At 48.9% G+C, this 21,589-nt stretch overlaps 3 protein-coding genes across 4 annotated transcripts; 1 reads left to right on the forward strand and 2 right to left on the reverse strand.

The window, feature by feature from the left end:
- The first annotated feature begins 4,032 nt into the window (after positions 1-4,032).
- On the forward strand, positions 4,033-8,409 carry LOC134015806 (chromobox protein homolog 1-like). 2 transcript variants are annotated; one of them, XM_062455332.1, is made up of 6 exons: positions 4,033-4,257; positions 5,387-5,481; positions 5,939-6,113; positions 6,605-6,782; positions 6,946-7,040; positions 7,395-8,409. In XM_062455332.1, exons 2-6 carry the CDS (start codon positions 5,439-5,441, stop codon positions 7,549-7,551), a joined length of 648 nt encoding a protein of 215 aa, XP_062311316.1. In that variant the 5' UTR covers positions 4,033-4,257; positions 5,387-5,438; the 3' UTR covers positions 7,552-8,409. The 2 variants fall into 2 exon arrangements, with proteins under 2 accessions (XP_062311316.1, XP_062311315.1); XM_062455331.1 differs by lacking the exon at positions 4,033-4,257 and having other exon boundaries at positions 5,281-5,481.
- A 1,571-nt stretch (positions 8,410-9,980) lies between these two features.
- On the reverse strand, positions 9,981-12,954 carry LOC134015805 (endoplasmic reticulum membrane sensor NFE2L1-like). Its single transcript, XM_062455330.1, has 4 exons — positions 12,874-12,954; positions 11,901-11,990; positions 11,405-11,560; positions 9,981-11,306 (listed from the first exon to the last, which is right to left on the reverse strand). The coding sequence occupies exons 1-4, from the start codon at positions 12,952-12,954 to the stop codon at positions 9,981-9,983; spliced, it is 1,653 nt and encodes a 550-aa protein (XP_062311314.1).
- Positions 12,955-17,797: 4,843 nt separating this feature from the next.
- On the reverse strand, positions 17,798-21,490 carry praf2 (PRA1 domain family, member 2). The gene is given in 5 exon segments (XM_062455336.1): positions 17,798-17,982; positions 18,694-20,241; positions 20,607-20,718; positions 20,721-20,829; positions 21,271-21,490. Coding segments are annotated over 4 exon segments (540 nt in total). The 5' UTR covers positions 21,450-21,490; the 3' UTR covers positions 17,798-17,982; positions 18,694-20,101.
- Positions 21,491-21,589: the final 99 nt, after the last annotated feature.

The raw sequence follows: 21,589 nt of genomic DNA on the forward strand, positions 1-21,589 counted from the left end.
AGAGAGAGAGAGAGAAAGAGAGAGAGCATGCATCAGTGTCTGTGAGGGCTCGTTGAGTGCAGCTGGTGATGTAGAAGCATAATAAAAGGCAGTGTTGATGATGTGAAAGGCGTTCTTCGGGGCAGGGCTGAGGGGAACGCAGGGCCCAGATGGTCGGGGGGAGATATTAAACACTCCTGTCAGAGGAAGCGCAGGCACAGCAGGAGAGACGGAGGGAGAGAGAGAGAGAGAGAGAGAGAGAGAGAGAGAGAGAGAGAGAGAGAGGCGCAAAGCAAAGCGAACGGGAGAGAAAACAAGCAGGGGTCTGTGTGCGTATGCAAATGTGCGTGCATCAGCGTGTGTGTGTGTGTGTGTGGCTCGACACGCCGTCAAAAGTTCATCATCTTCTCTTCCAATTAGCGCCTCCCTTCACTGTACTCATTTAATTAGTCCTCCTCTCTCTCTCTAACTATCCTCCCTCCCTCCCTAACCTTGGGCCTCCACAGAAGGGAGGGAGTGATGCTATGGTGCCTTCCAGGCCGGGTCTGACGCGGAGGGTCGCGTGAGAGATGCTCCTCCTGGTGTCAACACTGCACAACAGCCCTGCTACGACAGGGACAAACCCAAACCCCCTTGTATCTAACTCACTGAAACCACTGATGGGACAACTATTCTCGCAGTTATCCATCTATGTTATCTCCACCACCAATCTAATCTTTTCCTTTCGCTCCTCTGGGTTTCACTTCGGAATTTCTTCACCCGACCAATAAAGAAGAAGCTAGGGCGTGGGGAATTCCCACATCACCGCCGAGTAATTAAGCAATAAACATGCTTTATCGTCTTTGTTTGTGTCCAGTTCCGCGTTCATTTATCTGTTTCTTTTATTGCTCCGTTACGCAGTCCTGCGAAATCTGTCGCGTCCCCCATGACGAGGGCGGAACAGAGATCCCTCTCTGAGCTGAGGAACTCACCTCTCGCCGGCTCAGCTAATGTGTCTATCGGTCTGTCTCTCTGTCTGAAGGGCCCCCGCCATAGTTGTTGTTGGAAAATGGCTCTCCGGAGACAACTGCAGCTCCAAGTCATTACCACATTTATAAGAAGAGAGAGGAGAGAGGGAGGGGGGGGTGAGGGAGGGAAGAGAGGAGGGAGAAGGAGGAGAGGGATCTTTTAATTAGATCTCTTCCTGTCTAGCTGTTATTGCTCAGCTATCAGAGGGTTTTTTTTGTTGGTTCTTCTGGGTTAGAGATACCAGATCTGCAATACCTTGCACTGCTCTGCAAGCTTTAAAATACATTACCAACTGCATGCCTGCATGCCTAAAACATCATCTAATTAGCGCCTCCTGCAATAGGCACTCTGCTATACCCAGAGGTCCAGAGGTCAGAAGCCAGGAAGGACCATCAAGCTGAGTGAAGCTGCTCAAAAGCACCTCCTGGTGGTGGAATCCGGTACAGCAGGGAAAGTGCGACTGCAGTAAAACACCCAGTGGGACAGACAGGGGAGATGTATTGTCGTGAGCGTGGCTTTAGCTCATGGGCTGCTGGGGATCCCTATTAAAGCCAGCTATAAGTAGTGGTTCTGCATCGGGCTCAGACAAGATAGCTAGTGTAATAATATATCGATTTAAATTCTGCAGACACGGTTTGATCGCACTGGCTCACACAGACAGTGTTCTATGCGGATGGTACAACAGAGGAAAGACCAGTGAAACGCGCTTTTCATACGTGCATTTTTATGTCCACCAGTAGATTACAAGTTTGTTGATTAAAATGTGTATTGATATCTGAGCCCACATATTGACATGTTACCAAATGAAGCTTTGTCTTCAGGAAATGTTAAGTATATGCAAATTCGTGGGGTTTATATTTTAGTTTGACCTAGTTAGGTAAATAATCTTTATTTACGAATTGTATTAAATAAACTTAAAACATATCCTTTGGCATCGACTATTCACTATCAACAATACAACGTTCAACAATTTTTTGTTAATAGTATGTTAAAGATTTAACCACTAGGGGGCATACTTGTTTAACTTTTCAACCACAACCAGAAGCTTCCAGAAAGCAGATTTTGCTGTCTGGTTGTTGCACTGCTGCAAGGCGTGAGCAATTGATCCTATTATGAAGCGCAAACACAATATGGATTGTGAAAGCTCCTTATGAAAAGTAATATTTATTGAAAAAATGTGACCAAACCAAAATGTCTCGTGTTTAATCCTGACAACTTTCTTCGCCTCAGTCTTCCAACTGTCGGCCATCTGCGTCGTCACCTCACTTTCTGTTTACAATTTACATGTATTCATTTAGCGGACGCTTTTATCCAAAGCGACTTCCAAGAGAGAGCTTTACAAAAGTGCATAAGTCAATGATCATAAACAACGAGAGCCCCAATAACATTGTGGGTAGCCAAAACATGAACGTCAAGGCCGGTGAGGTGTACCGGATGGGGGAGGGGAGATGGCCACACCATGGGACAAGGTGTCCCCCCCCCCCTATACTCTGCCTTCCCCCCCCCCCTATACTCTGCCTTCCCCCCCTTGGGACATTATCAGACTTTTGGACTGCCCACCTTGACTGCCCCACAAACTCCTTTTGAGACCCAATAGGATGAGGGCATCCCCTCCCCTCTGACCAATCAGCTGACAAGCACCTCCGTCTCAGGAGGGGTACATGACCTGTGTGCCCGGCAACAGGTAGAGGGGATTTGGACTGGGCAGAACTCTCTCTGATTTCCGTCAAGACTGTTCTGTGAAGCGAGGTAACATCGACTGGTATCACTGATCTAGACTGAGACACCTAGCTGTGTTGTATTCATCGTTTGATTGCATCATTTCTTATCAATAAACATTTAGTTATTTATATTTAGTTATTTAGCAGACGCTCTTATCCAGAGCGACTTACAGTGAGTACAGGGACATTCCCCCAAGGCAAGTAGGGTGAAGTGCCTTGCCCAGGGACACAACGTCATTTGACACGGCCAGGAATCGAACTGGCAACCTTCAGATTACTATCCCAATTCCCTAACCGCTCAGCCACCTGACTAAACGACAAAGAACTTGGTCTGGCATTTAACCTGGTACTCTTCTCCATCCAAATGAGAACATCACGACAGTTGCTGGCACAGTCGATATGAATGTTTAGTATCATATTGTGTGTGTGTGTGTGGGGGGGGGGGGGGAGGGGGGGGGGAGGGGGGCATGTGCATCCACATGAACATGCAAGACGAATGTTCACACTTAGAATTGTTGATCCAGGACAGGTCGCTACCAAAGTCATCCCTTTATCTCATTCACTAAAGCTTGTAGGTGAAAAATGAGGTTCCTGTTATTGTTTGGTTAGTCTGTTGTTTGGCTAATGAAGCTGAACTTGTTTCTCTCCACCTCTCTCCCTATTCTACTCGTTTGCTAAATTGGGTACTGATTGAGTGAGGGTGCACTTGTGTGTGTGTATCAGTGTGTGTGAGAGACAAACGAGAGAGAGATGGAGGTAGAGGGGGAGAGAGAGAGAGACAGAGAGAGAGAGAGAGAGAGAGGGAGGGAGGGAGGGAGGGAGGGAGGGACGGACGGACAGACAGACAGACAGACAGAGAGAGAGAGAGAGAGAGAGAGAGAGAGAGAGAGAGAGAGAGAGAGAGAGAGAGGGGGGGGGGGGGAGAGACAGAGAGAGAGGGAGACAGGCAGAGAGAGAGAGAGGCATACATTATTCAGCCTCAGGAGACAGCATACATAACCATACCACTTGTCATAGAGCCTAAACCTGCTAGCACCCAAATCATTAAGTCATCTGCATACACAAATATACATTATGCTGTCCACCTGCCAATAAAGATGTATGAGCTTATTTCCTTTCTAAATGAATAGAGAAACAAAGACAACATGGAAGCGTGAGAGAGGGAGGTAGAGAGAGGTAAAGAGAGAGAGAGAGAGAGAGGTAGAGATAGAGAGAGAGAGGTAGAGGTAGAGAGAGAGAAAGAAAATAAAGCACAAGAAAGAACTTCATTTCCCAAGATGCCTATAGGCCTGTTAAACAATACGTTGGGTTACGTCGACGTAGGCCTACGCAAGGTCTGGATTGGCGGGTCCATGCACGACGCTTGATGGCTTTTGTTGCATGCTGAATTTAGGAAAATCGGGACAAGCGATCTTTAAATACATTTTAAAGCAGATATTTAAGTAACGGTGCCAATCGAACTATTACAATCATTTCTGGCCACAATATAGGCCTTAAGTTGTCTAATAAATAGACTTAACTGACCTCGTAAATTCAATTTTCTCTTAAGGTAAGGTATGCTGTATTTCAACACATTGCTCTAAAGGGGTGGACATTATTTGCTGGGAACTGATTGAATTCAGAGGCCACATTTACTACAGTGCTTTGGCAGTGTTTGCATGTCCACAGTGTTAAGTATTAAACGTTAGCGAGATTCCCTGGCAGTTTTTACTCGCAGCTTGTTGCATGCCGATTTAGTGTGGACGGATATCTGCAGCATTTTAGCGCGAACAGTGGCGGTAGTCCTCGCTGTGTGATTCAGGTCAACATGGAGGACGACGCGTTCTGTTTGGGAACCGTGGAAGAAAAAATTGGGCGATGAACATGAACGATTGCAACGTTGATGTTGACAATATGTCACCGTAGCATAACGTCAGGAAACTGGATCGCAAGATGCCGCGAATTTAGATGTCAATTGTTAGTCGGTTATTATTATATCAGCACCCTTAAATAATATCCATGCGCGTTACGTCGTATACCAACGTGCAGTCAGTGAAGAGCGCTTAAATGAAAATAGGGCAGTAATTGAAGCATGTTGATAAACAAACCATTGATTACACCGTGGACACCGTCACTGAAGGACATCCTTCAATGACGCCCCGCCAGCTCGCTCTACACCGCCCTGATTTGGCCAGTTATTAGTGACTGAACAGGAATGCATAAATAGCTTGTTTTGTGGGATGGTGTGTTAATTCTTGAGTGAAGTATGTGTTGTGTGTTTTAGGTAGTTCAATTGACTGCATGTCCTGTAGTTCAGACGTTAACCTCATTAGTATTAAGCCTATAGCCTACCTTATGCTGCTTAATATCTTCTGATGTGCCTTCTAGACTTTAATTGAGTAGTTTGAGACTTTACAAGCACTGTGAATGTAAGTTTGAGGTATTTCTGATGCAAAATGAAGCTAAAATGCTAATACAATTCCTGTTAGCCCTGTTGAACCACCTGACCTGATCCAGTAGGTGTTCTTTGGCAGCTCTACTCCTATAGGACCAGTAACCGGGGGCTACCAGTACTGTTCCATGACATAAACCTGTGTATTCCAGTTCCCATCTGACTTGTCCCTTACTCCAGTTTATACCCCACACCCCCTCGCCATGCCTAACCCCGCCTCCCCCTCACCCCCTCTCACCCTGTTTAGAACGGCTGGCGTTACCAAGGAACCGGAAGGTTCCTCCCCCCCACAGCTGAACATGAGCGAGCCTTCAGAACCCACTGCTGCAGTGGAGACAACAGGTGTAACTTCATTACCAGCCACACAACTGTACTGTCACCCATTTGTCTCCACATATCTTTGTCCGCAAGCTTGTTTCCAATCCACTTGTCACTGTCCGGAGGTGGACGAGAAGCAGGAGGAGGTGCCCGACTGCAGCTCAGTGGTCTCTGTGTAGTCGAGAGGTCTGGAACCTCTGCTATGTTTCGATTGCTAGGTTTTTGTAAGTCATTTCCTCCACTCAGTATGATCTCTGTGTGCCCCCGCGGCTGGAGAAGGCCGCCGAACGGGCACCGCCGTTTTCACCTCCTGGTACCGCTATGCACGGAAGATAGACCACAAGACGATGTGTCGGGGTTCAAAAATGCAAAAGAATCACATTTACCGGGCATGATGAGTGAGCTAGGTGTTGTGAGTTGAGAGAGAGAGAGAGAGAAGCGAACAATGTGAATTGTACCTGAATGTTGTCGTTGTTTCTAGAGCCGCCCAAGGAAGACGTGAAGCTGGCCACTGCCGGGAAGAAGCAGGCCAAGAAGAAGGTGGAGGAGGAGGTGGAGGAGGAGGAGGAGGAGGAATATGTGGTGGAGAAGGTCTTAGACCGCAGGGTGGTGAAGGGACGGGTGGAGTTTCTGCTCAAGTGGAAAGGCTTCTCAGAGTGAGTGATGTGGTTTCCTCTCTTGGTGGGTGGGTGATGGGACCGTGCCCTGACGCTGAGCCACGTGAATTACCTCCTGAAACTATGTCTGACCTCTCCTGCACCTACATCTAACACCTAGCCTAGCGATGCTCTACTGTGTCCTCTTTTCCTCCAAAGACGAGGGAAACTGGTTTCAGAGCAGCGCCGGCCTCCAGCCCTTCTGCTTCTGTCCGGGGGGCCAGGATAGTCATGACCAGACCAACCCAAACCAAATATGTGACCAGCATTTTCTTTTCTTCTTTCCTGTAAATGTACGAACACATAAGTAACAAACCTGAAAGGCAGAGACAGACAATGACGTGGCTCTGTAGCCCGTGGAAAAGCAAACAGGTTCCTAGAAGGTTCTCAAGTTGAACCGAGTGAACCGGCACTAGCAGCAGCCCGGAATGAGAACCAGGAGGTAACGGCGAGTTCAAACAGAAAGGTGTGTGTGTGTGTGTGCTCCTCAGTGAGGACAACACTTGGGAGCCTCAGGACAACCTGGACTGCCCGGACCTGATCGCCGAGTTCATGCAGAACTACAAGACGGTTCAGGACACGAAGAAGAAGGAGGCGGTGGGCAAGCGGAAGGTGGGCGAGGCCGACGCCGAGGGCGAGGAGAGCCGCTCCAAGAAGAAGAAAGATGAGGTAAACAAACCGACGACGACGACGACAACGTTTCCTCACGGCTATAAACATTTTGTTTTGTCCACACGGTGGACGCATGTTCGTGGTCGATATTTTTTGGGGGGGTACTTTGTTGTGGGGGTAACCCTCACACGCACTCTCCCTCCCCCTTCCCCCCTCCCAGGGGGAGAAAGCCAGAGGGTTCGGCAGAGGTCTCCAGCCTGAGCGCATCATCGGAGCCACCGACTCCAGCGGAGAACTGATGTTCCTCATGAAATGGTGAGCGGGTCTGGGTAGGAGGGGTCTGGGTAGGAGGGGTCTGGGTAGGAGGGGTCTGGGTAGGAGGGGTCTGAGTAGGGGGGGTCTGAGTAGGGGGGGTCTGAGTAGGGGGGGTCTGAGTAGGGGGGGTCTGAGTAGGGGGGGTCTGGGTAGGAGGGGTCTGGGTAGGGGGGGTCTGGGTAGGGGGGTCTGGGTAGGAGGGCCTGGGTAGGGGGGGTCTGGGTAGGAGGGGTCTGGGTAGGGGGGGTCTGGGTAGGAGGGCCTGGGTAGGCGCCCCGGTGAAAACATCTCCTGCGAAACGTTGGATGGATGTTGTCTTTAACCCTCGTGTTTTTTTTGTGTTTTCCTCTCCAGGAAGAACTCGGATGAGGCCGACCTGGTTCCTGCCAAGGAGGCCAACGTCAAATGTCCCCAGGTCGTCATCTCCTTCTACGAGGAGCGGCTCACATGGCACTCTTACCCCACAGAGGAGGAGGAGAAGAAGGAGGAGGAGAAGAAAGACAAGAATTAGGCTGGAGGGAAGAGGGGAGGGAGGGTGGGGTGGCGGGTGATTCCAGGGTTGGGTTGGAGGGTCGTTTCTTTTAAATACGTTTTTTCTTCAGCCCCAGACTGTTGACAGTGATAGACCTTCATCTTGTGTTACCGATTCAAGCGACGCTTCTTTTCCATGTGCATTCTCATCCCAATGTGAATGTCCCAGAAGGCACTGCTTCTTTCTCCTTCCGAGATCGCGGGGGGGGGGCACTTGACAAACTGTAAATACATCGACGTGTCGTGGGGGGGTGAACCAGATTAGACCCGTGGTTCTCACGCTTCGGTCGTTTTGCTCATATCATGGACGTTGTCCCCCCCCATTATCACAACTCGCCTCATGAATACTCCTAGTATTAATCGGTTACGGTCATTTACCGACGGTGGGGCTCCTTGGTGGAGCGTGGCCGCCACTTTTTCAGTCACTCCCTAATCAATGACGATCATGGTCTTTCACAGCCTGGTCTATCGGGAACCGTAAGCTACAAGAAACGGTTCTTTTTATATCAGTGTGTTTCGTGGGGGAAGATATCATGTTTATCGGTCGTGTGAATGTTCGCTGTGAGGGGGCTCTAACAGGTGAGACGATGACAGGCTTAGGCTGCAGACGACTTCTCTAACTTTACTTATATGCCCGATCTGAACATTTCTATATACCGTCTCTGCTAGTGTAGTTTCTCATTTGTAGCTTCGACCCACAGTCTTGTTGTTTTCTGTGTCTGTTGGCAGTTTTACCTGTTGCATGTCCCATGGGTTTTCCATGTCACTGATTTACAGGGGTCGCCTTCATTTCTTTGATGTTTTTTGGACAGTAAAGTTTTTTCTGTTTTGTTAAAGAGCTCGTGTCTTTATTTATTTAGTACATGTGTTTGTTTAGATTGCATGATCCTTGAGGAAAATGTGACTCGTATCCCAATCGGAACTTTGATCCCAACTTCCAAAATTACATGTATTCAGCCTTGCGTCACAGTACATGCGAAAGATTTCCAGAATCTTCCGTCAGAATCCAGCAGGTGGTTAAATTGGTGGGATACACATTTAATTCATGCCACAGGCTAAAAAGACAGCCGGTCAACAGCAACTGTTTAATTGCTTTTTTGTTCAGAAAGTATTTTATAAGAACAGACAAAAACACCTCAAATCACAAGGACCACGTTGAAATGAAACATTTGAAACATTAAAATAAATAATCCACATTCGTCACATAGTGTGGTGGCAGACTTTGATCAAGTTCACTAGGTCAATCGTCATGACTACACTATCATGATGCAACAGGTCCGTGCCTCAACAACATAGCATCGAGCCACCTTTTAACAACCATTACACTTTAAAACAAACCGTTGACGCAACAACACTTTAGGAGAGAGTCATTGTATAATTTTTTTTATACATACAGTAGAGGTCAGGATGTCACTCTATGGCAGTGACAATTACATTATTTTCTCAATCTTTAGGCAGGATGAAAACATAAAATATTAAGATAATAGTTCACTATAAAGGTTAAGACCTCTTCCTACCTCTACCCACACTCTATAAACCATCGAAACGACTGTTCTGTTAAAGATGCCTTTCGATTTCACATAAACCTACACCACATTGTTTTATCAGAATCAGTGTTAGATCAAGTGGGAAAGGCTTACATTACTCACGGCCAACTGAGCTAATCAGAAGGCGCTATTAGCATGTGTGAAGTTGGCTCAGCACAACCTCCCTGGTGCGTGTAATTACCCTTTGAACAGCCCTAGTCAAGAACACAACTCCTGAGGGGACTGTCCAATGGGAAAGCACCTTCCAGAACACAACTCCTGAGGGGCCTGTCCAATGGGAAGGCACCTTTCATTTGGATCTTGTCCATCTTTCTGCCCTCTGGCTGATGTCCAGTGCTGCTTGTCCCCTGTAGTGAGGATGCAGGGTCCTTTAGAGGACGTGACGCCGCGGCCCTCGCCCAGCCTGGGGACACGGAGGCCGTCTGGGAGAGACTCCACCACAGCTGCCACGCAGCGTGAGTGCTTCAGCAGGGCCCCAAGACCTCGGAGACGAGCCGGGCTCTGCGACCCGTCGCCTGCGTGTCCTCCTCGTTGTCTTGGGTCGGTGACGATTAGCTCGACCCGTTTGGAGGGCTGAATCCGGAGCCGGCCCCTCGGCCGACGTTTTACTGCAGCGAGGAACGCTTTTCTTTCTTTTCCAAGCACGGAAAAGTCGTGCTTTTTTTATGGTCAGAGTTCTACTTCCCGTCCTCAGCATAGAATTGGTTGGTCCGAAATGATGACGTATGAAGAGATCGTCCACGGTAGGAACAGTGGTTTATCATCATCACCGCTAGCTTCGCGGTCACCTTCCACATCGCTTCTCAACATTTCCCTCTCTGTATCGCCATATCATACTTGTTTGACAATCAATCGAATGGATTCACTTCTTCCTGCGCTCCTGTTTCTTGCTCGGTCTGCGGTTCGGCTCGCCGGCCGAACCCTGACGGCGCTGGGCCACCAAAACACGGCCGTCGCTCCCGAACTGGAGCGCGTATTCCGCGGCGGCCAACGGCCTTCCCTCGTCGTCCCGGAGGCGGGAGAACACTTCCTGGTACAGGCCGCTGACTCGCTGCTTCATGGCCTGGATGGAGCGCAGCGCCTCCGTCTTCTCCCTCAGCAGGCGGGCGCGGTGGCGCCGCAAACCCGACACGCCCGCCTCCAAGTCCACCAGGACGTCCAGCTTGCGGCGCCGACAGTTCTGCGCTGCCATCTTGTTCTTGCCCCGGCGCCGTATGTCCCGGACGAGGGTAAGCTGGGCGTCGGTGAGGCGGTGCTCGGCCAGGAGGTCGTTGAACTCTTCCACGGGCAGGTTGACGATGCGCTCGTTGGAGAAGGGGATCTTCAGGCCGCGGGCCCGGCGCTCGTCGCGGCCCCACATCCTGTCCGAGGCGTCGTGCTCGTAGGGTTTGGCGAGATGCGGCCGGAGGCCCTTCTGGGTCTTGGCCGCGGCGGGCCGCTGCTGGTTGTAGGTGTGGTCGTGGCCGACGTGTTGGAGCCAAGGGAGGCGGTTGAAGCTCTCGGGGTCCCGGAAGCTCAGGGGGGAGATCTTACTGAGGTCTGTGGAGAAGCCGCCCTCCTCCTCCCCCTCCGCCGCCACGTCAGAGCTGTAGCCCACCGCCCCCTCCTCAGAGAAGAGGCTAGCCACCGTGGAGGCCGAGGAGGAGGAAGAGGAGGAGGAGGAGTAGGAGGCTTCAGACGAGCTGGGGGAGGCCGGAACGTGGCTGAAGTTCAGGGAGAGGCCGGAGTCCGAGTCCAGCTCGTCCTCCAGACGGGAGGCCAGCGCTGGGCTGAAGCCCTCCTCCAGAGCCAGCGCCAGCAGGCTGATCTCATCGAACATGGTGCTGTCGTCCAGGAGGGAGGCCAGCGGGCTGGGCAGGGCCGGGTCCTCCTCCGGGAAGAGGTCAGAGGTCATGGGGTCACCTGTCGTCCCGTTGGCCACGGGGTCTCTGGCGTGGGCGCTGATGTTGACGCTGTCAGGGGTGCTGGGGGGCAGGGTGAGCAGGGCCGGCTGGGCGGGGTGAGGGGGCTCCTGGGGGTCACCGCTGCTTCTGAGGGGCCCGGAGCCCTCCTCGGGGTCTGCGGGCAGGGAGGCCTGGTGAAGGCTCACGTCCTGCTGAACTGGGTTGGGACGGGGCTCTGCAGGAGTGGTGTCGTCGGAGCCACTGCCCAGGAAGGGGGTGGCCACAGCAGCATCGACATCCATGTCCTTTGGGACGGAAACGCAAACGTTTGGGTTAGATCTTCATAAACGTCGATAGCTCGTACGGTTCTGAATTTGAACAATTCTAGAAGTGCAGAATGAACCTCAGGCTCCATGATGGCCAGCAGGTCCTGCCACTGTTGCTCCAGGTCCAGCAGGGGGTCCTCGTGGGTCAAAAGGGGGGACAGGAGAGGCTCTCTACCTGGGGAGGGATGCTCCACCCCGCCCCCTCTCATATCCAGGCCCTCCTCTTCGGACAGCTAGGAAAATAAACATCACAAGGGACAGAATTGGAAGATTAAAGAATGAGAGGAGGGGAGGGTGGGGAGGGGAGAAGAGAGGAGGAGAGAAGAGAGGAGGGGAGGAGAGAAGAGAAGAGAGGAGGAGAGAAGAGAGGAGGGGAGGGGAGAAGAGAAGAGAGGAGGGGAGGGGAGGGGAGGGGAGGGGAGGAGAGGAGAGGAGAGGAGAGGAGAGGAGAGGAGAGGAGAGGAGAGAAGAGAGGAGGAGAGAAGAGAGGGGAGGGAAGAAGAGAACAGAGGAGGGGAGGAGAGAGGAGAAGAGAGGAGGGGAGAAGAGAGGAGGGGTAGGGAAAGCAAGTACCTGTGATTCCTGACTTAAGGGAAAGGTGTCCTCCAGCAGTCGAAGACACTCCTGGAGGGACATGGAACTTTGGCTCTCCAGACTGGCAAACTGCAGAAACACATGGAGCACAAACAAGATGGCGGTGCCATACAAATCAATAATCAGACTACAGACGCTTAATTATCCAAAACCAGAAAAACACATTTTGTGCACATCATAACAAATACTGATCATACTGTGGGATGTGCATTATACACACACACACACACACACAGCCTAAACAGACTAACTAAACACATTTCACTGCCCAGTAAAGAAAGCTTGGGCTTTCTCAAGACAAGTTATGTCAGGAACCCAAGACAGGAGCAATTGGACAAGCTTGGCGTCATTATCTGATGCTGCGTGGCATCACAGACATTTTCGTTTTTCCTATCTCTGTACTGTTCAAGTAAACAGATAGCCGAGGGGAGCAAGCTCCTGTCCAGCTCCAACTTTGGAAAACACAGCTCCTTCTAAGGCGGAGAACTATTCTTGACACATCATATCATCTACGTCAACATACAGCACCACAGAATGACATGACCGTGTAAATGTTTAACCCTCGTGCTGCCTTCGGGTCACATGACCCAAAGGTTCATAACGAACCATCGTTGTGTTTACCCAATTTTACCCAATACAAAAACAAATTAAAATAATTTTCTTTTAACCTTTGCAATGTGGGGGGTCTGAGACAGCCCAACGGTTAAAAGAAAATGCTTCACTTTGTCTTTGTATGCGGTAAATCTGTCGCAATACGACGGTGGGTCACAATGACTGATGGGTCAGAATGACCCGAAGATAACACAAGGGTTAAGATAATGATAGTCATTGAGTTACAGTATTGATGCTATGGTGTTATGTTTTGGTGCTATGAATCAGGGCCTCGGGTTTGATGCCATGGGCCCTTGTTCAGAAGTGTCAGCAGTAAAACAGAGGCGAGGTCTGGTCTTACCTGTTCGGACAACTCCTGTGCAAGCTCTCTGTTCACTCTGTTGTAGGTGCACCCCTCTGTACTCCAGTTGACCCCGGCCATCTCCTCCTCCTTCTCCTCCTCCTCTTCCTCCTCTCCTTCCTCATCCAAGGGGAAAACAGGAGGTGCATGATTCGACCTGGTTCGGAGGCTGGCCTCAAACGTCAGGTCTGGGCCGTGGTGAACACGAGCCGGCCAGTGCGTGTCTGACGAGTCGGCATCCTGTCAACCCACAACGGTCCTCAACGTTAGTGACACGTACCGGTATCGATGCTAGTGACAGCTTTAACCACCAATGTCTTGACATCTAAGTTATATTGTTAGACTGTGTTAGTCCTATTGGCTAAATCAGCTCATTGTTGCCATGCTCCTTACACGTCTGCCTGGACATATCCTGCCAGGATATTATGACGGCTGCTATAGAGGGACCGTGAGAATACAGTTTTGCCGTGTTCTTATTGGTTGGTTACTTTGATACGTTGTGTGCCTCTATTTACATTTACATTTAGTCATTTAGCAGACGCTCTTATCCAGAGCGACTTACAGTAAGTACAGGGACATTCCCCCCCGAGGTAAGCAGGGTGAAGTGCCTTGCCCAAGGACACAACGTCATTTTGCACGGCCGGGAATCGAACTGGCAACCTTCAGATTACTAGCCCGATTCCCTAACCGCTCAGCCACCTGACTCCCTGTTTGGTGACTATATGTTTGGTGCTATACGACAAATTGCCTCCGGAGGACCTGAACGAGGCTGAGCTCGGCTGTGTCCATCGACAGCTGCATTTAGAGTAAGGTGTGGGCCTGCCAGACTATGAATAGACAGCAGACAGTGACCGGTCGCACGAGCAGAGGGTGGAGCACCCTGACCTGTTTTCTTCTCTGCGATTGTTACCGTTCCCAGACAGGCCCTATACGTCGATGGACATTCTCCGCACACAGCGGCGTGGCTAAGAATAGGCGTACCCTTCTCTTGTCCTTCTCAGGGATTACAGGAACCCAAATACCCCCCCTTGCTGGTCCCTAAACCACAGCCCTGACTAACTAACAGAGGAGAACCAGTACACGTTCGTCTAAATGTTGCTGTGATGAGAAAACGACTCGAAATCCACTTGGAATTACCTTGGTGTATTAACCTTGTGTTTACATTTCCAGAAACGCTTCACATTATTAATCGGAACTTGATAACATTTTCCTTAACGTGGTCCATAACTTCTGTACTCTGAACTGGGCCTTAATGTGTCCCAAAGGGTCCTTGTTGTTGTGTAGGTCCTGTTCCTGTATAGGAATGTGCTTGTCTGTGTGTACGTGTGGGTGTCTTCTCGCCTTGACAGAGTGATGTACAGTGTTGGCCACAGGAAGAGACCTGTAAACAGCCATTGCGAAAGGGAACGAACCATCAAGCCTCCTCAGATGACAACAGCTGAGTCATGTGACCCTGGTGCCAAGCTCAGTCACAACATCCTTATGAGGTTCTCTGTACTGTGTGTTCTTGAACCTTGTGTCCAAGCCCTGGACATGCAGGGTTACCTGGCTAGCTCACAACATTGCTATCACACTGAACTACCTGGCTAGCTCACAACATTGCTATCACACTGAACTACCTGGCTGGCTCCCAACATTGCTACTACTGAACTTAGTACTGATGGACCACGGTGAAATGAGGTCAACTCAGCAGATTAGAGCATGTTAAAGGTACAATTTAGACATTAACTGTCATCCTGCCAGTGGCATTTAAGGGAAGCCAGGACAATAGAGTATGGAATTGAGCTGTGTGTTTGTTGTGCGCATGCGTGCTCATGTTGTCAGCATGTCCCGACTTTACGCTTCACGGATGTCATGTTAGACATGCCCAGCCAGGCCTCAACATAGCAACACCCAGCAGAGGCTCCAGTTGAGGAGGTGCTGGCCTGGCGTCGACCCAGACTCAGGCCCAGACAGCACCCGCTCAGGCATGGCTGCTGTTTCAACCCCAACTGTCTGAAGCAACCGCCTCTCTCTCCAGCACAGGCACGGCTGGGCTGGAACAGCAGTGGAGCAGCTGTTGATGCTAGTCTGAGAAAGTGAGGGTGAAGGTCGTTGACATGTCCCTCACGAGAGGACCTCCCGAGGGCTCAAGCCTTTCTGTCTCCCGCCTCATTTCGACAGGATTCTCCGTAACCCGCTCTCAGGGATTCGAAGCCCACAGGGCGGGTGTAGGGGTAGACTCTACTTTCAAATGAATCCTTTGAATCAGTGCCATGCTTGGATTGAGGAAGCAGACGATCTTGAAAACGAGTGTCCGATGATTTCCTCGTCTTTTATAGATCTTCACATCACAGCTCTGGCCCAATGTGACCCCAGGCTTGGCCCGTTGGCCCAGAATCCAACACAGGACAACAACTTTGGTCAGCAAGGCAACATGTATGCCGGGGTTGATGCTGACAAGAGACATTTCAGGCATGCATATTTTACCCTAAGTACCCCTGCTCCTACACATGCTCGCTTGACTGAAAATAGCCACCAGGCCGACCAGAGTGTCCGTACAAACACAGACACAGGGTCATGTGCAGGCTACACGTGCAGACTTGGGCTAGCGACGAAGACGGGGGCCAAGAAAGCGTCTGGAGAAGACTGTGATGGCCTCCACCCCCCCCCCCCCCCTGCGGGATGCCCTCATTACAGTCCTCGCAGATTGATACGACAAGCGTCGTACCAACTGGATGACAGACCTGATTAGCATCAGTATTAAACACTGGCCGGCAACACAACTTGTTTTGCTCTCCCCGTAACAGGAACACCAGTAAGGAACAACTGGCGTCCGCTAAAGTGGGACATTCTTCATCACATGCTGCCGCCAGGGCATCAACCAGTAGCCCTCGGTGGTTAAACGAAAGGGGGAAATCCAGTTGAGCACATAGCATGTAGTTGTCTCTCTCTCTCCCTGCCTGGGCGCATGCTGGCCGAGCTGCCTGGATCTTGGGGCTGTTCAGACCGGCTGGTTATTCAATACCCAGGCAGGCCACAGGCGGCATTGCTCAATAAGCGGATGCCAAGGCAAGGCTTCAGCAACAGCCGGTCCGTGCTACAACAGAAGGCCGCCTGTGTGGTATTGTAACTAGGGGGGGTTTTGATTCGGTTTGGTTTGATTCACATCTGATCAGATCCGTATTGTGAAACACTAACCTGCCCTATTTTTTTGCATTTGATACGGTGTCTTGATTTTAGAACGAGGATCGCCTGCTAATTTTGACCAGATCTGCCTTCAAAGCTGAGCAGATCAGAGTTGGAGAATGAACAGCACATTGGGCCGACATCACAAACCATGTTTGTAATGTATGCAATTCATGATTATCATTATGTGTATGACACATGTATGAGATTTTTTACGGAGAAAACTGGAAAATCGCATGGACATGATAAATTAAGATTACATACTGCTATATATATTTATTTTATATATATATTTAAAATAAAATTAAAATAATTATATTTTATTATTTATATATACAGTATATATATATATATATATATATATATATATATATATATATATATATGTTATGCTATTTTATATATATATATATAAAATGATTTTATATATATATATATATATATATAAAATCTTACCTTGTATGTCGAGCTTAGTAATTCTGGTTTAAAATTAACCAAGTCATACAGTAAATATAGTCTGTGCAGCTTTTACTTCCTTGAATGGGGTCAAAGATATTGGTGATAGAGTGGTATTCCCCTTTGTGTGTATGTGCATGTGTGTATGTGTGTGTGTGTTTAAAGGGAGTACTCTCTCAAGGGTATTACATAGGTGCCTATACCTCTTCTGGTAGTTTGTCATTCATGTCTGTAACCTCTGAACAGTATTATAACATAGTATATATAGTTAGCTTGATGTTATGTTGAAAAGTATGAAAAACGGTGTCCAACTTAGAAAACAAACTCCAAACAAACAAACTCCACGACAGACAATGGACAGGTACAATGCCTGCAGTATGACATCAACCCCCACACACATCACTTCTGGTGACTCAACAGGTTGCAGGAAGTTGCATCGCTCAGCAGTTTACCTCAACAGTGACATCATCACCGTCGTCTTCTTCCAGGTCTCTGGAGGCTGAAAGCATCCCTCCATCCAGAATATTCTCCTCCCGGGGTGGCCTGTAACCTGACTCCGGGTCTCCCCCTCCGTCCTGGACCTCCAGCCCAGAGAGGCCTGCAGGGGGCTGGCCCGGGGCCCCAGCCAGGACATCCGCCTCCCGCTGTACCAGCCAAGTCTCCAGCTCTGCACCAGGAATCTGTGGGAGGAGATTACAGACTGACCCAGGGGAGTGACTCATTCAGACCACGAGTCAAACTCAAGTGTTGTTGACTTTCTGTTTGTTTGTTTTCGTGTTGTCTGTTTGTAGATATGAAATGACCCGCTGCGGCCTAGCTTGGCCGAGACACTGTTGAAAAAGAGATATGTAATCTCAAGAGCCTTTCCGGGTTAACTTAAGGTTGAATGCAAAAAGAACAAAACAAAAAAACTGACCCTTGCGATGGAACATTTTGGATTTACAGAGAAACAGACCGAAGAGAAAGGGGTTGTAGGGGGGGGGGGGGGGGGGGGACAATGTTCGAGTTTAGATGTTTAACCTGCAGTCTGTCCAAGGACCGGACCCAGCCCAGGAGTCTCCTGGCTGTGAAGAACCCATCCAGGTCCACGCTCTTGGGGTGCAGGCCGTACCCGTCCAGGTTGCGGAGGTTGTGGAACTGGGTCTGGGTGAGGGCCGAGGAGGGCCCCATGATCATCTCCTGCCAGGAGGGGAGGTGGGTCCCTACATCCACCCTCACTCCACCCAGGCTTAGGAGGATGGCCACCTGGATAAGGCCCTCAGTGAAGTATTTCTTCAGATACAGCATAGCTGTATCTGCTTAGCCTCGGGGGAAATGTCTTGGGCACAGTTCAGAGGAAAGTCTCAAATGTTTTGATTGTTACTCAGAAGTTGACTGCGAAGAAAAGGCCAGTGTCTGGTGTACACTGATTCACGAACTTTCCTTGCTATGTTAGAACAGGTTAAAAATACAAAAATATATCCTCTTCATTTAACTCCTGACGTTCTGTGGATAGAAGGCAAACATGAACAACTGAACAGATGCACTTGACCCAAATGTAACGGCAATTATGAGACGATGATAATATTTCTTGTGGTGATAATGAGACAGCACAAGGTTGAGAGGCGGGACTTTTCTTATCAACAAAACAGTAACTTCGACTTACTTCTAGAACTTGTTTGGCGTGACGGCATAACCCCGGCTATCAACACTCCCATAAAGCACATAGTAAAGTTTCGGTTTTTACCGGAAAGTACCGCTCTGTCCCGAAACTTATTTAATAACGAACTCGCCTGTCATAAGACCTCAACGGTTTGCTGGTTTCCAGATTTACGGTTGACATCCTGACAGTTAACAGGCGAATTTAAACCTGCTCAACAGGTGTATTGCAAAGAACCGAACAAGGAAGATAGGCTACTTTGACATTTAACTTTAACTACACATTTTATATGCATAATTTTCATACTTATATTTTTTTTTCACCAATTTTTTTTTTTTTGCTATTTAAAAAATAATAATATATATATAGGCTATATATGTACGGTGGGCTATATAGGCTCAAATATAGGCTGTGGACAATTCGGATGTGGACACGCATGTCAAAATGTCTAAAGTTGTATCGTTCTTACAATTCGCAAATTTACCAGTTTATTCTTACAGTAGGTTATTCTTACAAAAACAAGGAAGTCTCTTTTCTTGTTGGATTCTGAATCTTACCAGAACAGTGAGGTGTCAATCGCATGAAGTTGAAAGGCGGGCGGCGTCCTGTTAGCCTATTCGAGTTGTACACTTTCCGAATAAAGGCGATCGCTTTTAAACCGTCTTACTTTATCAGGCTGGCGATGTTGTTCATTCCCTGAAATGACGCCCCGTTTCCTTTTTCCATAACTACACTACATAACATCAATCCATACGCCTACAAACCACACGCCCATTTAACGTTCTCACAGGGAGGCAATTCCGTGTGTGTGAGAGCACAGGGAGAGAAACACAGACAGACAGGCCGATACATTGCTGCCATCTGCCGTGGGTTATCTTCACTGAGCATAAGGAATTGAATTACAAGAATTACATAATAATTAAAATATTTAAATGACATTATAGTCTACTGTAGATGTTTTTTGTTTGTTTGTTTGTTTTTACAAAAGTTTAATACATTTTACCACCAGTTGTGGTCATTGTTTTAACACTACAGTGTGTCAGTACATACAAGGCAATTGTAAAAGAATCAACCATGGATAACATAACAGTGAATCTAATAAGACAGACATTTATGCGACCACGACAAGTTGCTTGTTGACAGAAAGGCATAAAGACACTGTAGTGAACACTGTAGGAATGATGCAGTTCATGTAATCCTGTATCCGGTCCAATCCCGCTTCCTAGGTCATTTACCGGGAAAACATACAACATTTCCCAAACACATCTCTAGAAACCCAAATGAAGTTTCCTACTAAGCTGTTGCTACGGCAGAACATGCCAACCTGCTATGCAACCACAACCGTTACACTTCATCAACCCAGCACAAATAGAGGAGAACAGTATCGCAGAGCTCTGACATATAAATACAGGTTTGTGCACACACCTTCATTTCACATCGCTCAACTCACTTTTAACTCTGATCTCATCTTATATACGTAGACCTACATTAAAACATCCTTCATCTCCTTGCAGCCCACCCATTCCTCTGTCCGTGTTTCAGCAGGTGGTGCTTGGGTGCGAGGCAGACAAGCTAGGCAGGGCGATTGCACTATCGAGGGGTAAAAACATCTTCAACAGATTAGTGCGTCTGACAGAAATGTTTCTTTGTCTGTATGCTATGACTAACACCCCCTCCCTCTTCCAAGTCCGTCCTCCGATCCCCTCTCTCCAAAACTGCCCTTGACTGGTCCTGCTCCATCTCAAAGCCTTACGTGTAGTGACTCTATTGCTTGTGTCAGTCCGAAACTGTTAGGACTGGGCGAGTGTGTTTGTGTTGGATACTTGAAACAGAGGAGGGGGGGGGGGGGCGGGTAACATATGTTTGGCAAAGAAGCGGCCCCTCTGGAGACTTCGGTGAGGAAGATAGAGAACTGGGGCACAGCAGAGCCTAGCTGGCCTACCACCCCTGACCCCGACCTGTGACCTAGGAGCCGGCCTCCTGCTCCTGACCTAGGGCCTCTAGCAGCATACCCATAGGGGTCCTCTTCAGACCGATGCTTTCAAGCTTGTTCTCGACCTTGTTCTTCAGATTCCGCAGCCTGACCGACGCATGAATCAGTATCACTAGAGAGAAAGAAAGAGAGTTATTTATTCATAGTGACAGTATAGACAAACAGGAAACGCAGGGAAGAGAGAGAGGGGATAACACGAGACACAGGCCCCCGGGGCAGGATTCGAACCCAGGCCGTTGCGGTAACGGTAAGCCCTCAGCCCATGTGATACGCTTGCTTATCCTGTGAGTCACCAGTGTGTCCCAGGAAAGGGGTTCGACAGTGCCAAATGGGAATTGGGTTAGACAATATGGGGCTTGACAATCATAATAACAAGACATTGTTTTTGTAATGCGCCTTTCTTGCACTCAAAGCTCAAGATGGATGACAGGAGGCCAGGGACAGACATGACTTGAACCATAAACTGTTGACACCTACTCAGGATGGGGAAGGCTATGCCGAACAGGAAGACGGCGATCCCCCCCAGCACTGACAGGAGGAGGTAACTGGCCCCCAGGATGCAGCCCAGCGCCACGGTCGGATGGTTCCGCCCCGCCGGAAACGCCGTATGGGAGCCTGGTGCTCTGCGGCCCACACGAAGCCCACAAACAGCACGGTCACCACCGCTGCGCCCAGGAAGAGGTGGAACGGCTGGAAATAGCTGTGACAGATGGAGGGAGGTGATAGAGAGATCAAGATAAGAGGGATGATGATGCTTGGTTGATGAAGCATTGCGTTTTTGAGGTTTATGAGGAGAGGACTCTCGACTCTCTCAATGTAACTATTTGTCTGAAGACTAATGTCGGATGAACTCAGTTATCTGGTTATATCAGCTGACTTTGGTATGTAACACAAATAATGCAACGCCCGAAAATGTTCGAAGGGTTGTTGCATGGGTGGACTGTACTCGTCTACCTGGCACAGGCTACAACTATGGCAGTCAAATCCTCCGAGTCTAAATTAGCTTAAAAGCATAAGTTTCACGTATAAATGTGGAGTAAGGCCAAGATATTTAGTTTAAAAAAAAGGCAGATTTGTACAGTAACGTGACGATGAGAAAGATCTAGGCTGAGATGAGGCTAGTACGACGTCTAAAACTTACCCTACAATTACCAAAAACGCCAACGCAGAAGCGAAATAGTTGGACTGGTAATACAACAAGTTGTTGATTACTCTGTTGTTCCATCTTTCTAAATTCCTAACATCTGGAACTGCGAACCGAGCCGAGCCCAAAACGAAATCATCCAAGGTTCGGAAGGGTGGAGGCTGTACGTCTACCATTTTCGATTCCACAACAACCTACATTTCCCAGCATCCAACGCGAGGGATGTTCAACATAGTTGATCGGTCACTATGTACGCGCATTGATCGCCGCCACAGAATTAGGCCTAGTTGTAAATTCAGTATTACGAAAATAATAT

Source organism: Osmerus eperlanus, unplaced genomic scaffold (assembly GCF_963692335.1).
Source record: "Osmerus eperlanus unplaced genomic scaffold, fOsmEpe2.1 SCAFFOLD_286, whole genome shotgun sequence".
NCBI classification, from domain to species: domain Eukaryota; kingdom Metazoa; phylum Chordata; class Actinopteri; order Osmeriformes; family Osmeridae; genus Osmerus; species Osmerus eperlanus.

Coding starts and splice junctions, on each gene's coding strand:
- LOC134015805 (XM_062455330.1), bottom strand. CDS start 12,954: ATGGCCGGGGTCAACTGGAGTACAGAGGGGTGCACCTACAACAGAGTG. Junction 11,561..11,900: donor CCTTAAGTCAGGAATCACAG/GTACTTGCTTTC, acceptor TTATTTTCCTAG/CTGTCCGAAGAGGAGGGCCT. Junction 11,307..11,404: donor TGGCCATCATGGAGCCTGAG/GTTCATTCTGCA, acceptor TCCGTCCCAAAG/GACATGGATGTCGATGCTGC.
- LOC134015806 (XM_062455331.1), top strand. CDS start 5,343: ATGCCTAACCCCGCCTCCCCCTCACCCCCTCTCACCCTGTTTAGAACG. Junction 5,482..5,938: donor TGCTGCAGTGGAGACAACAG/GTGTAACTTCAT, acceptor CGTTGTTTCTAG/AGCCGCCCAAGGAAGACGTG. Junction 7,041..7,394: donor CTGATGTTCCTCATGAAATG/GTGAGCGGGTCT, acceptor TTTCCTCTCCAG/GAAGAACTCGGATGAGGCCG.